General features: G+C 39.7%; 3 protein-coding genes across 3 annotated transcripts; 1 reads left to right on the top strand and 2 right to left on the bottom strand.

Moving 5' to 3' along the window:
* Positions 1-2,542: 2,542 nt before the first annotated feature.
* LOC137934160 (uncharacterized) lies at positions 2,543-8,837 on the bottom strand. The gene is made up of 6 exons (XM_068778411.1): positions 8,379-8,837; positions 4,247-4,401; positions 4,025-4,091; positions 3,293-3,344; positions 3,091-3,197; positions 2,543-2,908 (listed from the first exon to the last, which is right to left on the bottom strand). Exons 1-5 carry the CDS (start codon positions 8,728-8,730, stop codon positions 3,119-3,121), a joined length of 705 nt encoding a protein of 234 aa, XP_068634512.1. The 5' UTR covers positions 8,731-8,837; the 3' UTR covers positions 2,543-2,908; positions 3,091-3,118.
* A 1,353-nt stretch (positions 8,838-10,190) lies between these two features.
* On the bottom strand, positions 10,191-11,028 carry LOC137935393 (myosin tail region-interacting protein MTI1-like). Its single transcript, XM_068780048.1, has 2 exons — positions 10,962-11,028; positions 10,191-10,573 (listed from the first exon to the last, which is right to left on the bottom strand). The coding sequence occupies exons 1-2, from the start codon at positions 11,026-11,028 to the stop codon at positions 10,191-10,193; spliced, it is 450 nt and encodes a 149-aa protein (XP_068636149.1).
* Positions 11,029-14,836: 3,808 nt separating this feature from the next.
* LOC137935015 (protein ROH1A-like) lies at positions 14,837-16,295 on the top strand. Its single transcript, XM_068779638.1, has one exon. The coding sequence runs from the start codon at positions 14,870-14,872 to the stop codon at positions 16,049-16,051; it is 1,182 nt and encodes a 393-aa protein (XP_068635739.1). The 5' UTR covers positions 14,837-14,869; the 3' UTR covers positions 16,052-16,295.
* Positions 16,296-16,468: the final 173 nt, after the last annotated feature.

Here is a 16,468-nt window from a genome sequence, read left to right as displayed (position 1 = left end):
CGGTTATAATACGACAAAACGAAGATAAACTTGAGCTAAATACAAATGGGACTGTCTTGTCGAGTTGATATTCTTCCCACTTGGATTTTCTTGGTTTGCAGTCTTATTTGATTACTTCCAACGAAATGTTACCGAAACCAACATAGAAATAAGGAAAGGAAACAACAAGCGGTTGTTAATACCTAACTAAATGGCTTTCAACCATGTTTGTATATTGAAAAAACCACAATGATGTTGATTCGTTGACAAATTACACAAGCTCTCAAACTCAGGAAAACGAAGTAACCCCAGCCTCTCACTTATGCCACTGCTTTAGCTTAAATTGTGCGCAAACGATCCGCATAAGCCAAGGGAATTGAAGTTAATCATAATCACAATCCAGTTAAGCTGAAAACAGGTTAGAGTGCTCCCTGATTCTGATTTTGACGTTCTAGCTTTTCTGCAAAGCAAACTTTATAAGCCTTCATTTATGTTAAACCTACATGGTAAAGTTTTTTAAGGTTTATAAGTAATTTATAACTCCTAATCCAGTGATGTATCTCTCTGATATCTGACCTGTAAAGCTATTAATTCAAACGTCTTTGCCAAATATGGATGGAAATAGAATGAATGACTTAACAGTTATCATCTCTTTGAAGAAAAGAACTTAAGGATCAGGGTGAAACACATTAAATGAGTCACTCACTCCTTCAAATTCCTTCAGTTACAGACAGCAATGGACCAGCCATCAGATCTTGAGAATATAATGTTGATTTTGTTAAGTGGGTCTTCATCACCTTCTCTCAGTGATTGGATGGCGAACCCTATACAGCATCTGAGCTCAGAAGATGAGGTTGATGATTGACTACTCCATGTCTGTATGGTTTCCCTTATACAGAGGTTGAAAATAAGAAGGATAGTTGTGAAATCTTGGCCGTTTTTTCACTTTCTTTTCTCTGTGATGCCAAGAACTACCATCAGTTCATCTTATAACATAAGAAAGCATCATTTTTTCTTGATTGATCTGAAAACTATGTCAGTTCTTCACGTGCTCTACTGAGAGAAGGGCATCTACATATGGAAACCTGTTGGAGCGACTGAAGTTGGTCTACATGACAGAGTCTGATACAAATATGCCGGTTTGGGAGAGCATATTGCAGAACTCGAAGTACAGTTAAGGATTCGATAATTAATAGTTCTGGGTTTCATACTCTGAAAGTAATATGCCACTTGTAGACATCGTCTTCACTGAAGTACATATAGAAATGGCCTCTTCTGGCTTGATATGGGAAACAAATGCGTCGTCCACAACATGCAAAAAGTTTTAGTGAGGTACTCGACAGGAATAATTGTATCATATTGTATGAAAAAGGCTAGTCTTAATGAAAAACATCCTTAATGAAAAGCTGCCACAACCACTTGGCTGTATCCGAAAAATACTTCACCATGTTAAAGTGGAATCAAATGCTCTTTAACGATGCTACTACCTTCAATAAGTAAAGCAATTATTGGTGAATGGGCCACACCACAAATGTCAGGCTTGAGTACCATGATTCTAGAGTAGAAAGAACAAACTCGTTCTTGTTGGCATCATTCATTTACTCCTCGATTCTTTTGGCCCTTTCATGTATCCGAAACATACAAATCTTGAAAAGTTAAAAAAACCTACAAGAATCATGCACTTGAGAACCCTGACTTTTTTTAGAAATGCATATTTTCTAATAACTCACTTCTTTGTTTCTTTTAATGTACTGTAGAGTTTCCCAAAAGTATTTTCATGTTCACAAGTTTCTTGTATTCATTTCCTTTATCAATCTGAGAACTAACAATTTAACCTTAGGGCAAATGGATCATTGGTATTATGCAAAGCATAATGCTTGATAAGTCTCCCCTGTTGGGGGTAACATTATGTTACCGATTGAATCCTAGCTTTCCTAGTAGCTCGTTTGGATAACTTTTGTAGGTATAATTTCAAAGATTTTGTTCAGCCACAATTGGTTACCAAAATTTGTAAGTGACTTACCATCATCATCAACTCAAATCGTGGTTTTTAAGAATAGGGGATAATCCCGAGTCAAAAGACCTCCATAGGGCTCTAATCAAACAGAGAACTACTCAACATGCAGAGCAAACCATCAACCCTAAGGGTTATGGCAGATACAAAACTCAAAAAATCAAACCTCTGACTCCCAATCAATATGGAAACCCAAAATCCCCCTATATGAGAAGATGTTGTGTTCAAAAGAGGAAGAGAAGTGTTTAACAGGCTTGAAATCAGAATCCTACTGCTCTGATACCATGTAAAGAAATGAGAATTAGAGGATTAAGAGAAGAGAAGGAGAAGAAAAAGGAAGAAGACGGTGCTGGAAGAGAGCCAAAGAGAAGCTCTCATTGGTGCTCTGAAATCAACCCCTAATGCTTCTTATTAACTTACGTAAGTTTGAGGTACAATGACACATTTACCCCCCTTATACTTAACTACTTATAACTACCCATCAACACCTCTAAAAAATATAAAAAATGAACCATAAAACATGCTGAAAAGATAGTACTCTCGCTGAGATATACAAACCATGTAAAAAGACCAAATTGCTCCTTATTCTACTTTCTAACACAGCAAATGCCTACTTGTGTGGACTGTTGTGTGAAGAATCTTTACCAAATACAAACCAAATGGACCACCTTCACCATCATTTATATCCTACCTCATCCACAGTCATGCAGAAATTGCACAACAAGTGCAAAAGGTGTCAAGAGGAAGACTAATACATACTGACATATTGATCAATGTAAAGTGTAACATGGCAGCTGATATAATGCACTGACACATCAAGCTTTCCACCTTCTGCCCATCTTTTTTTATACATGTTTATGCACATATCACCATAACAGATGACATAAAGATGTGTTGTACTGATACAAATAGTACCTGTAGCCAATCCAAAGAAAATATGTCACCTACCACAAATTTCTAGCTGAGAGCTACGTTTGCCTAAGTGACTGACAGGACATGACAACCCTTTTTCATAGCTAAAAAGAAAATAGTTATCAGTTAATAAAATTTTACACGAATAGCATTTGTATTTGTTGCCTTAAACCAAGTGAACTTACCAATCTTATATTTCAAGATCCAGCTCATTTACCCCCAAGCACTTCGGCTAGGGCGAAAAATCTGCCTTAGTAATGCCATTTTGGGAACATTCCAATGTTCAACATGCCTAAATAACAAAAACAGGAATGAACAAAGAAATAAATAAATAAAAGCAGAACTTTTCATGAAAAAAAAAGATAAAATAGTTAACAGACTTGTTACCTGCATATTTTTCCAGACTGCTCATCAAAATAGTATTCTGTGTATCCAGTGGCTACAGAAGACCAGAAAAGAAAAATTCAATTGTTAGTATTCCAAATTACTCCATGAAAAATTGAACTGCAACCAATCAAACAATGCTCAAATCTCAAATGGACCCAAAGATACTCCCTTGACATTGAGAGCTTTTTAAGATAGCATCATGAGGGAGTCACAGAATAGTACTTTGGAATTTGTGGGCTGGTAATCTACCAACCAATGGGACTTCATACTCTGATTATGTAGTCCTGTCAATCATGAATCTCCAGTTTTGGGCAGACATACAGGAATCTAAGACACAGTAGCTGCTGACGCTATTTAATAATTAGAGGATTAAACTACAGAATATATTATGCTCACTTGATCAAAATGAAAAATTCTGGACTTCAATCAGATAACCAGGTTTTAGTTAGATTAGAACCCTCTGCAAACCAAATGAGTATTGCATATCAAATTGAACATACATTGAACAAATACATAACCATGAGAACTATAAGTGATAACGGGTCTTGATACAGATGAATAAGAGATTGATGTCAGTTCATTCACACTCTCAGCATCATTCTACAACATAACCTCTGTTGTATTTTCATTCATTTAAGGGAAATCTATATGGCGAACAGAGTTTTAATTTAAATGTCTTTTTATTGCTGCACCTGTAGCAAGAATGAATACTCAAAAACAGTTAGCACATACCAGAAAGAATGGGCCTCCAAGGAAATGACATGACACATCTAAACCGCCAGTGGCCAACTCCCTTATCCTGTATCCGAGATGTTATCTCAATAAATATTAAGCAATTATTCTGAAAAAAAGTGTTAGAAATGCAGATGAAATGCATATGAAAAGCAGAAGTATCAAATAACTTTCCACTCAATAAGTAATCCCCTGCTCTGGCTAGTCACTGGAATGACTGACCTCAAAGTCTTCCCACTTCATGAGTTTCATATCTGATTTTATAAGGAGGGAACCAAAGTTTGAACAATTTCTCTTAAAACGACGTAGCCCCTTGAAGGAACCTGCTGGATCAGCAAACTCACAATGCTCTTCATAAGCATTTAGGGTCAAGTTTCCTGGAAAGAAAGTCAATTAATTGTCTCTTGGCTCAAACAGAAGTTAAAAATTCCAATAAAAGAATCTAAATCAATGTTTATAAAAATATTGCCATTTTCTTGATGAAATGCAGTCATCTTTATCATTTTTAAAGTGGTAGTGCCCAATGAGACATTTGTGGGTGTATTACTAGAATAAATAATTTTAGTAATTTCCTATACAGAAGCAAAACATCCAGCAACCTAGCTCAATGAAAGGACCTGAATATTGGCCTCTCAAGTGACAACTAGCCTGATGGAATCAAATGTATCACCGTCTAAAATGAAATGACTCTACCTGGACACAGTTGCAGTATACCATGTTATAAAATCAGCATGGTATAAACCGGTATTTGGCCCTTGGATCCAAATGCACTTCATATGCCCTTCCAAAAAGGTCTCTCCTCTCATATTCTTCATAATGAAAGATCAGAAATATTTGACAGCCACTTACTGTACAAACACTTCAATTACCAAAACAAGACCCTATTTCTCACACACAAAGTAAACAGCATCATGTAATTTATAAGTCATATACTAAGAAATACATTCCAGTACCACTAACAAACCTAGAACCATCAGGCAAACAAGTTTTAAGAAACCTAGCAAAGCCTCCTTAAAAAAGTAAGAAATTGAGAAAGAAAGAGAGAAAGGAAGAGAGAATAGAGAGTATGGGGGAGAGTGCTTGAGGCAGCAATGGTTGGAGACAAAAAGTCGACCTCCCTCTTCTTTTATTTCACTTAAGTAATAAGTTTACAATAATACTGTAAAAAGTGTGAAACTTAGAGAAAGAAAGAAGAGGAGGAGAGAGAGGGAGAACAGAAAAGAAGGAAGAAGCTTTGAATGAGCTACGTTGGGGATCGTGCACGACCTGTAATGCTATTTATTAGGTTTTAGATGACAAGTTACAAAAATGCCTCTCTTACATAATAAAATCACTTATTCCCTTATAACTCCCATTATACTTTTCCTATGAATATAAAAATTTGTATAGAGATTAAATCAAACATGTTGAACAAGATAGTGCCATAATATAGAATGTTTGATCATGTAAAATCACCAAAATACCCTTGAGATGATTTTCTCACACTCCCCCTCAAGTTGGAGCATATATATATATATCCATGAGGCCAGTTTGTCACAAAAGGTCATGAATTCTTGCTTTCCTAATGCCTTTGTAAAACATCTCCAAGTTAATCGGTTGATCAAAGATACGGGTGATCACTTCTTTCTTCATCATAGCATCTCTAACACAAAACATAATCGTGACTTCCTTCTGATGAAAGCCTAACTCCCTAGATACTGATCTCACCCACATGAGCTCACTAACAATATGTATCATAGTTATGTATTCTACTTCTACGCTGGATCTAACTACCACATTATGCTTCCTACTCTTCCAACTAATTAATTTGCCATCTAGAAAGACACAGTAGCCTACAGTTGATTTTCTATCTAATTTTGACCCAGCATAGTCTGCATTAGAGAAAGCCTCAATTTTTAAGTGACCATTATTTTTAAAGAAAAGACTTTTCTGTAGTGCTCCCTTGAGATATCTCAAGATCCTCTGAGCCGCTTCGAGATGGACTTTTTGTGGGCGTTCCATAAAGTGGCTTACTACACTCACAACAAAAGATATCTCCGGGCGAGTAACTGTGGCATATATAAACTTCGCAACTAATCTCCTATACAATGTTTTATCATTCAATTCTACACTTTGGTCATCGTGCAAATTATGTCCAACTTCCATCGAAGTATCTACCGGTTTAGCTCCCAATAATCCATACTCATGTAGCATATAGGTTATATACTTTTTTTGAGATACCACCAGTCCTTTTTTGCTTCTTGCAGCTTTAACACCCAAGAAATATTTTAATGCCCCTAAGTCTTTACTTTGTAAGTTTGTAGCAAGTAACCTTTTAACTTTTTCAATTCCAGAGGCATCACTACCAAACAATATAATATCATCTACATATACAAGCAAAACTATGATCCCTGAAGGCCTTTTCATGACAAACAACAAATGATCGCGGTAGTTCCTAGAGAAGCTCATAAACATCACTACTTGGCTAAAATTTTCAAACCAAGCGTGAGGGCTTTGTTTCAGGCCATACATTGCTTTCTTAAGTTTGCATACCTTGTGCATCTCTCCCTAAGCAACATACCTGGGAGGTTGCTCCATGTAGACTTCTTCTTCAAGGTCACTATACAAGAAATCATTCTTTATGTCTAACTAACATAAAGGCCACCCCTGAGTAACAATAATAGACACCAAAATGTCACATACTGAGGACAATCAAAAAACTGGAGAGAAGGTTTCAAACACGTCTACACCATAAGTTTGTGTGCGCCTTTTTCCTACCAGACAAGTTTTATATCTCTCAACTGAGTCATCAACTTTATATTTGACTATATACACCCATCTACAGCCAACCACTATAGCACCGAAAGGTACCTCACATAACTGTCAAGTTCTTTGCTCTAATAAAGCAATCATCTCAGCATCCATAAATTGCTTCTATTGTGGAAAAAACATAGCATCTTGCACTGAAGAAAGAATAGTGCAAACAGAAATAGACAATGCAAACTTTTTCGTAGTTGTCAAACAAATGACCAAATGACACAAAATGAGACAACAGATGACGAGTACTTTTCCAAACACCTTTCCTTAAAGCAATAGTTAGGTGTAGATCACTTACCTCAGGATCCTAGGAACATGACGAGTCATGGTCTGGTATGAGAGAGGAGGTCGTGAGCTGAGAGGATGCACATGTCGACGCTCATATACCTGCAAGGATTTCTCAACAATGGTATTTGACATAGGTCCAAGACAATCATCAACTAGAAGGGGAATAATAGACTTAGAAACTGAGAAAGAAGATGGTACATCAATAGTAGTAGACTAAAAAAAGGGAATATCCTCAAAGAATGTGACATCTATGGATACAAATATTTTTCTAGTAGATAGACAAAAATACTTGTATTCCTTTTGTGTACAAGAATACCCAAGGAAGACACACTTGACTGCAAGAAGAGACAATTTATCTTTGGATGATCCCAAAACATTGAGTTAAATAAACACATCCAAAGACATGAGGAGAAACGGAAAACAATAGAGTTGAAGGCAACAAAATCTAAATAGAAATTTTACCTTCAAGAATAGATGAAGGCATCTTATTGATCAAGTAACATGCAGTAAGCACTGTGTTACCTCAATAGTGCTTAGGAACTTTCATATGCAACATCATAGTGTAAAATACTTCTAGTAGATGATGATTTTTACATTCTACGACTCCATTTTATTGTGAAGCAAACACACATGAGATCTAATGAATGATCCTTTGATTTTGACAAAAAATAAAAAACTTATGATTCATAAATTCAAGGCCATTGTCAATATGCGAAATATAAATGGAAGCCAAAAATTGATTCTTTATTTCTTTCTAAAAAATTTTGAATACATCAAATGCTTCATACTTCTTCCGAAGGAGGTAGACCCATGTACACCTACTAAAATATCAATTAAAGAATACCTAATACAAAACAGACTAGTTACAAGACAAAGACCCCAAACATTTGAATGAATAACCCCAAATAGCAGACTAGTCTTATGATGTGAGGTTGGAAAAGAGCTCCGGTGATGCTTGCCCAGCTGACACGATTCGCAATGAAAAGTTAAACTAGAAGGAAATTCTAAAAAAACTTGAGTCAGTTTTGCCGGCAAAGAATGATCCAATTGCACCTACGACAACCATGCTACAAAAAACATGCTCCGTAGCTAACTTGTACGATGTTAATAAATACTCTTAACTGTTTAACTATCAATTTGATCCAAGTCAACAAAATCAAAAGCTGTTCATTTTGCGAACAAAGTTGCCCCGAAAGAACTTCGAGGCATCAAGTTTCATAACAACACAGAAAAGCGAAGAATTAAAAGAAGCCCATTTGCATTTTAAAACCTGTGACGAAGTACGAGCGCCTGAAATCTTCCCTAATAGCCTCTACAACCTGGGCACGACCCATAACCCCTAACTCCTCGTCGCCTGAGACTGCTACCTCTCCACCCGCTTTAGTAGCATCAGCCGGAGAGCGAAGGAAGGATGCTGCAATTCCTAGCAATTCAGAGCCGTACCATGCCATTTTAAGTACCAAGTTCTCCGACTGGGAGTCTTCGTCATTAGAAAAGTTGCGGTTTTTGCTCGAGCATTGGAAATTGATAGTCTTCCGACGGGATTCGTTCGAACGAAATAATAGTTTTCGGTGAGCATGGAGGTAAGGAATGGGAGACAGGAAAGGAAGAGTTGCTGTCATTTGGAAAGATGAAGCTGAAACATTTGGATACGAGACACTTCAATTTGCCGCGAAGCTCCCGTCTGGACTGCCTGGAAGAATAATAACCATAAATTGAAAGTTTGCAAGAGACCATACGCGCGCGAGTAAATGTGTAGTACGTTTTGGAACCTGGAAATAGATTGGGAGATATACTCGCCATGGCCCTCAAAAATGCACAGGCTGTCGCGGTGTCGGTGCTTACGAAAAGTACGGCGGAGCCGATATTATCTAAGGAAGCCTGTGTGAGTGAATTGCCGTGCCGATGAAATAGTAACTACAATGACAGGGAATAAAATTCAATCTAAAAGTCAAAATTTTATTTTCTAGTGTAGTCTAAAGTTTCATAGAATTCGTTGGTTATAATTGAAGTTTAGTCATATTTATTGATTTCTAATGCGAACATATAAACACAAAAGATCTCAATGGAAGAAGAGCATAGAGAAACTCTAACTCTTGGAAGACAAGAGAAAAGAAACCAAGGGAGAGAAATAAGAGGAAAAGAGAGATATAATAACGAATTTAAGCCTAGAGAGAGAGGTTTGAATACTCTACCCATGCCTTCATATTGTGTTTATAGTTGTGGGAAGGTATTTATAATAACTATAATGCCCTTAGGACTACATTATTCAAAAGGAAAAAGACAAGAAAATATACGCCAGTTTGTATAATTATAATTATATCTTATTTCTATGGAATTTCTCCTTATTTACTAGTTATGTCACCTCTACACACATGGGTGCCTTTTAATACTCTCCCTCAAACTAATGTTTGTTACATCGCTTTACAAATAATCTTTGTCAAAACTCTTGAGTGCTTGTAAAGAAATTCTAATCTAATATGACTTGAAAAGGAAATTTTGATTTCTTTGTTTTGATTCATCTTGTTCTTATTCACATTTTGCTTGTACACTTCATCTTGTTCTCATTTTGTTTCCCCTCTTACATGAATATTCTAGTCACATAAATTTTGATTACCACAATACATGGAACTCTTCATTGTTGGTTGACTTTTTCTTATACTTCTTCTTCTCCCCTCAAATAGGGGATTTCCTTGTTCTTTATCAAGAGACCTAGTTTGCACAAAAAAATGGTGAGAGAAGAAAATCGTTCCTAGCAATGCGACAAAGCTCCATATACCAATCAAAATGATCATAGTCTAGAATGTAGAATATAGGAATGAAGAATAATGTTGTTGTGATTATTTATAGAATTACACAGAGATTATAGGTGATTAGAACTCTACAATTTGAGTTTGTCTCTAATTCAATCACTAGTTATCTTTATCTCTATCATTATCTTTATATCTATCAAAATCTTCAGTTTTATCTCTATCATGCCCCCGCAAGATGGAGCTTCGAGAGGAGAGTCCAATCTTGATCTTCAAAAAGAGGAAACGTGTTCTCGGAAGTGGTTTGGAGAGAACAACAACACTGGTAGCGGCTAAGAAGAGGAGTGATGGAGAAGAGTAGCACTGGAGGCGACTGGGGCAAAAGGAATCGCATCATTAGATGGAAGGGCAGCGGGTGGGGCGAACGGAATCGCATCGTCCGGTGGAAGATCAGCGGCTAGGGCAGACGGAATCGCATCTTCCGGAGGAAGAGCAGTAGCACTGGAGGCGACTGGAGCGGACAGAATTGCATCATCCGGTGGAAGAACAATGACACTAGAGGCGGCTGGGGCAGACGGAATCGCATCATTTGAAGGAAGGGCAGCGACTGGGGTGGACAAAATTGCATCGTCTGGTGGAAAGGCAACGGCTGGGGCAGAAGGAATTGCATCATCTGATGGGAGAGTAGCAGCTGAAGTGGATGAAATTGTATCGTCTGGATAAGATGAAAAGGTACTTCAGTGAGTTTTTTTTTTAATAAAAAATTTGTCGCACGTGCGGGAGTCGCGCACACGTACGTTCGTAAGACGGCGCTGTCAAGAGGTTGGCCAATACAATCTCTTGACATTGGGAGTTCTAGGGCACGCCATGAGCTGCGTTTGAATCCCGTGAGAAGCGATAGAGAACGGGCGGGGTGGGTGTCAGAGTGGTTCCGTCCACTCTTGTGAGTAGTGGTTTTCCGCACTTAACCGACACTCCTAGCCAATACAACTCAACAAATCGTTCTGTTAAATGTGAAAAGCCAAGTACCTAACCCATCAGTGGACCAAGGGTGGACGGAACCTAACCCAAGTGGACAAGAACCACCTAGCTCTGACACCCACTGTTCTCGTTCCTTACCACTTCTGCCGGAATTCGAACGCAGAACGTGGTGCCCAACTCTGATACCATGTTAAAAGGTTGGCCAATACAACCTAAAAGACTAGTCGGTAAAGTGCGGAAAGACACCACTCACAAGAGTGGACGGAACCACTATGACAGGCGCATCCAAGGGGGAAATAATTTCCCCCCAGAACTTAGGTCATCTTGGTGCTGCCAAGACGTGCGGCTGGGGGCGGTCAACTCTGTGGCTGGAGGGGTGAAAGGTGGTGACGGTGACGATGAGGAGAGCAACAACGGTGGTGACGATTTGGCGACAGACATGGCAACGGGACGACGAATCGAGACCAATGGCAGCAGATGCGCGGGATGATTTAGGTGTGGTGGCTGTGGCCAACGGGTCGACCGATTTTGGTGGGAAATTGACGACGAGAGAAGAGAGAAGGAAGAGCGCGGAGGGGGTTTGTGCGGCACCAGCTGGCTGAGGGCGGTCGACGGTGTGCCTGGAGGGCCGAACAGGGAGGAGAGCGTCGACAGTGATGGTTGCAGCAAGATGGAACGATAGTGATGGCGCCGGCAAGACCGAACCGCGATGAGAGGAGACCAAAGGAAGCGCAGGATGAAGCGTCCAAGTGGGGGAAATAATTTTCCCCCCTGAACTCAGGTCGTCTCGGTGCTGCCGAGACACGTGGCAGGGGGAGGGGTGTCGCCATCGGGCTGGGGGCGGGCGGTGTTGTGGTCTGAGCAACGAACAACGGCGATGATGAAGAGAGCGATGGTGACGGCTTGGGGAAGTTTGAAAATTGAGGGGGGTGGTCACTAGCAGAGCGGACAACGGCGACGGTGAAGATGGACTACGACGAGGATGTCGGGCAAAGAGATGGCGAGGGTCGGCGGCGGCAGTTTTTTTTTTTCAAAAATATCTCTGACGAGATTGCATAGAGAAGTGAAGAGAAAAGTACCTAGCGGTGGCAATGGGTAGTAGCGACGGATGATTAATTGATCGAAATCTCGAATACCATGTAGAATATAAGAATGAAGAATAATATTGTCATGATTATCATTGACTATGTGTAAACTATTTATAAAATTAAACAGAGACGGTAAGTAATTAGAACTCCACAATTTGAGTCTTTCTCTAATTTAGTCACTAGTTATCTTTATCATTATCATTATCTTTATATATATCACTATGTTTATCTTTATCTCTATTATGGAAGACACTCAACTTAATTTCAAAGGTGGAAAAAAACCCAACTTTCAGGCACAATAAAGTGATTACTCACTTTTTAATGGTAATTCAAACCAAAAAAAAAAAAAAAAAACACATCTTGGATGAATAATAAAAAGACTTGACTCAAGTTGGATGTTGGACACAATCTTATACTTGTCTATAGGTAGTGTTCTGAAGAGATTTTTAACAAACACAAATTAAAGAAAGTATTTTGAGGAAGTAAGTGTATAAATAAAAAGATAGCAACTCTCATTAGAAATGAGGTGCACAATGCAGATCTTCAAATTTCCAAGTAAGGAGGCGCTTTTAGACTAATATATGGGTAAAAAGTGACCAATTTTAACTCAAAAGTGATGTAAAAAAATTTCTCTATGAACATGATGATTGAGGAAACTTAAAAAAAATCTCCAATAAATTTTTTTTGAGATAAAACATAATAATATAAACTTTCTAAAAATAGACTTTTGGTATAAGGCAATTACTTTTTAACATACCTTGACCAATTCGAAAAGAAAATACCCAAGAGAGAAATTTTGGAATAAACAAGATTTAGGACACTAATATTTGGTTTTTAGAATGAGGAAACAAGACTTTCTAATTCAAAATATTCAACTTTCTAATTCAAAATATTTAGACTATCAAAAAAGGAAACTCAACCCATATAGGGAAAGAGTTTTCTTAAGAAAACTAATGTATTGTGAGATGAAATAAAGGAACAAGGAAAAAAAGATACTGAAGTTGATAAAATCTTGACTAAAGTTTAATAACAAATAGGAAACTTAACCAGTATTAGCAACTCAAAAAGTGAAAAAAATTCAGCTTAAGTTTGGATTTTTGCATGCAACAAACCACCAACATGTCCTTTGATTTTTCCAATGTGAATATGTCAAAGGAATGAAAGAAAAGAGACACTCTAGCTCTTGGGAGAGAGGAGAGAAGAAACCAAGGGAGAGAAAGAAGAGGAAAAAAAATAAAGGTTTAAGGACAAATTTGAGCTAAGATGAGAGATTTGAATGCTCTATTTCATACCTGGAGGTTGTATTTATAGTTGCGAGAAGGCGTTTATAATGACTACAATGCCTTTATAACTACATGCTTCAAAAGGAAAAAAGATATAAGAGGGCATATGCTAACTTATATAATTACAATTTTAGGTCATCTTCATGAAAGTTCTTTTTATTTACTAGTCATACTACCCCTACACTAGTGGGTGTCTTTTAATAGTCACTTTGGCCCAAGGCCAAAGATATGGATTAACACAAGAACGATATCATAGGTTTAGGTGGAGTGTAAGCACATATTTCAAAAGGGAACTTGATGCAATTTCACATCTTGATGATGTAATATGGGCAAAACTACTATTGTCAACTCCTCCAATTGTATGCCTCCATTTTTTAAGGTAAGTTGTTTTGATTGAACTCTTAGTATAAATTGATGCAATGTTGTATTGGAGCTATCGATGGAACATATATTCTTTCTAATACATGTGAAGTTGAAAATAGTAAATTTCAAGATAGACATGATAACCTATAACAATATGTATTAGTGGTATGCATCTTCCATACAAAAGTTCATCTATGTGTTAAAGACCCTAATTTTAACTGAAAATAACCACCTTCCGTCATCTTCAAGAAATGTGGCGAAAATTGTGCAACAAAAAGCAGCAATGAATGATGTCGGGAGGGTTCTTGGGGGGGTACATAAACCCTTTAATGGAGTTTCAATGGAGTTTTGGGGGTCAATATTTTGATCCCACATCCCCAGTCAAGCTCTTCTCTCTTGGGCTGTATTCCCTTTAAAAAAGTCCTCACATAATAATTGAACGTAATCATGTTTCTCCCCCTCCCTACCATTTTCTTTACGTGGTCTGATTCTGATTCAAGTAAATGAACTGCCCGGTCTAAACCCGGTTCTAACACTAATAAAAGCAACTTAACATTAGTAGGTTCAATTTTGGGATTTTTCATGTACTCACATCAATAGCTACATTGGACTAATAATCTCTACTTAGTTCTTAATTAATTAAAGGATTAGATTGATTTTTTTTTCTTTTTTCTGATTCGTTCCTGGACTTTCTTGAAAAAGTCACGGATAAAGCCAAAGAGGGCGTCTCTTTTGACTCTTCAACGCCCAACGTGGGACGTGGCTACGTCACTCATTAGAGTGGTGGGCCTCTACACACCCGGCCCACGTAACGGCGGGGAAGGCGGCCGGCTGCCCGTCGCTACAGCTATCTGAGTGGCGTCACGTCACTTTTCTTCGGTCCCACTTCCTCCGACCAGTGGACCTGTCGGAGAGAACCGGGAATCCGGGGGTCGCAGTCGGTCAAATATCGAACTTTTGGATTTTAATGGCCACTTCGACGGATCAGAGTCAGTCACCGGACCTGTTCTTCTCGGAAAGATTAGAAAGGGTTTAGGAATTGCCGTCGCCGGATAGGATTGCGTTTCTTGAACGCCGCCGGAACCCGGTTGCTGTCACTTTCCGTCGCCATCAGGGTGTACTTGTAGCATTAATAATGGGCAATTTCGTAATAAGAAAAATCTTTCTGAATCTTCTCCCTTGACTAATCGTGAGAAAGAAATTGTCTCGGTATCTATATTTATAACGTCTCACAGCTTCCCTGATTCGAGAGTCAAACCCCCACCATCCCTCCTCTCTCTCTCTCTCTCTCTCAAAATGCCGGCGACGGAGTACCAATCGTCTTCTCATGTGCCCCTCGGGTTCTTCGGTTCGATTCTCAGCATCCGCCGAAACCACGTTGTCATCGCCGTCGATTCCAGCCACGAACAGGAGCTTCACGACCTCGACATTTTCCAACGGAACGTCGCCGATAGGTTCCTCCGTCTCTCCCTCGATGAAAAGAGCCAAGTACTTTCTCTTCCCTGGCTGCAGTCGCTTCTTAATGAGTTTCTCTTATGTCTCGAGGAGTTCAAGACGTTGCTTATCCCGGGTCACTTGACTTTCGCCGCCGCCCCCACCGGTGCCCGGGTTTCCCCCCATGACCGCCTGGTCGCCGAGCTCCTCGAACGCGCCGTCAAGGCGCTCGATGTCTGTAACGCGGTGTCTAATGGCGTTGATTCGATTCTTCATTGTCATAGGCAGGCCCAAATAGCGGTCTCCGCACTTGAGCATAAGCTACTCGGCGAGGCCCACCTCCGTCGAGCTAAAAGGGCTCTAACCTCTCTTGTCGCCTGGCTGGATGAGGAGGGTGGTCGAGTCACCGATCGAAATTGGTCGTTTGGACGGAAACACACCGTCGCGGTGTCGCCTGTGGCGGGGAAGGAGCGCCATTTCCGATCTCTCTCATGGAGCGTGTCGAGGACGTGGTCTGCTGCGAAGCAGTTCCAGGCCATGACGGCCAATCTCTTCCCGCCGCGAGTCGCCGAGGCTGGAACTTTGTCGTTGGCCATTTACACGATGAGCACCGTCCTTGTCTTCGTCATGTGGGCTCTCGTCGCCGCCATCCCCTGCCAGGACCGCGGCACCATGGCCCTCAATTTCCCCATTCCACCTCGACAGCTGCCGTGGGCAGGTCCCTTGATCGCCTTACACGAGCAGATCGTCGAAGAGTGGAGAAAGAAAGAAAAGAGCAGCCGTGGTGGGGCCGGACTACTGCCGGAGTTGCAGAGATTAGAGAGATGCAGTCATGGCCTGCTGGATTTGGCTCTGAATAGCTCCGAGGAGGAAATTAAAACCCAAGCGCATGAGCTTGCAGATACTTGTTCAAAACTGGAAGAGGGATTAATCCCGTTCCAACGGCGAATCCGGGAGGTTTTCCATAGAATCATCCAGAACCGGACGGAGGTTCTCGACTGCTTAGGGGAAGCTGTCCGGTCTTCTTCCATGTCAGGAGTGTAGCAAAGTCGATACGGGTCTTTTTTATTTTTGTACCAGCGGAATCAGTTGAGCAGCGCCGCTGCCCTTCTCGCTGTTATGGGTCGTTTCTTCTCAGAAATGGAAAAGACCACCTCCGGGCACGGCTCTGGATTTACCAAAACACTTTAGAGAACCATTGTGTAATATCTGTAGATAAAAAGAGATCCGAGTTTTTCTTCACTATGTAATATTTCGTTTTAACGGTTTTTGGTTTTGATTGCTTCTAAAATCCCCTTTTGAAAGGATACGATTGTGTGATCAGTTCATCCTCTGTCTCTTCCTCCTAGGTTTTTTACTCTGTTTGCGGGCTATTCCGGCAGGTGATCGTTCGTTCACCGGTTAACGAACCAAACCAGGAAGAAAAAAAACCTTCAGAATTCAGACAAGCAAATAACACCT

The sequence above is a fragment of the Aristolochia californica genome, unplaced genomic scaffold (assembly GCF_029961685.1).
Source record: "Aristolochia californica isolate CCGP_79_NKW_82.1479 unplaced genomic scaffold, dmAriCali1.0.hap1 SCAF_6, whole genome shotgun sequence".
NCBI classification, from domain to species: Eukaryota; Viridiplantae; Streptophyta; class Magnoliopsida; order Piperales; family Aristolochiaceae; genus Aristolochia; species Aristolochia californica.
This window is presented reverse-complemented; position numbering and strand designations above follow the sequence as displayed.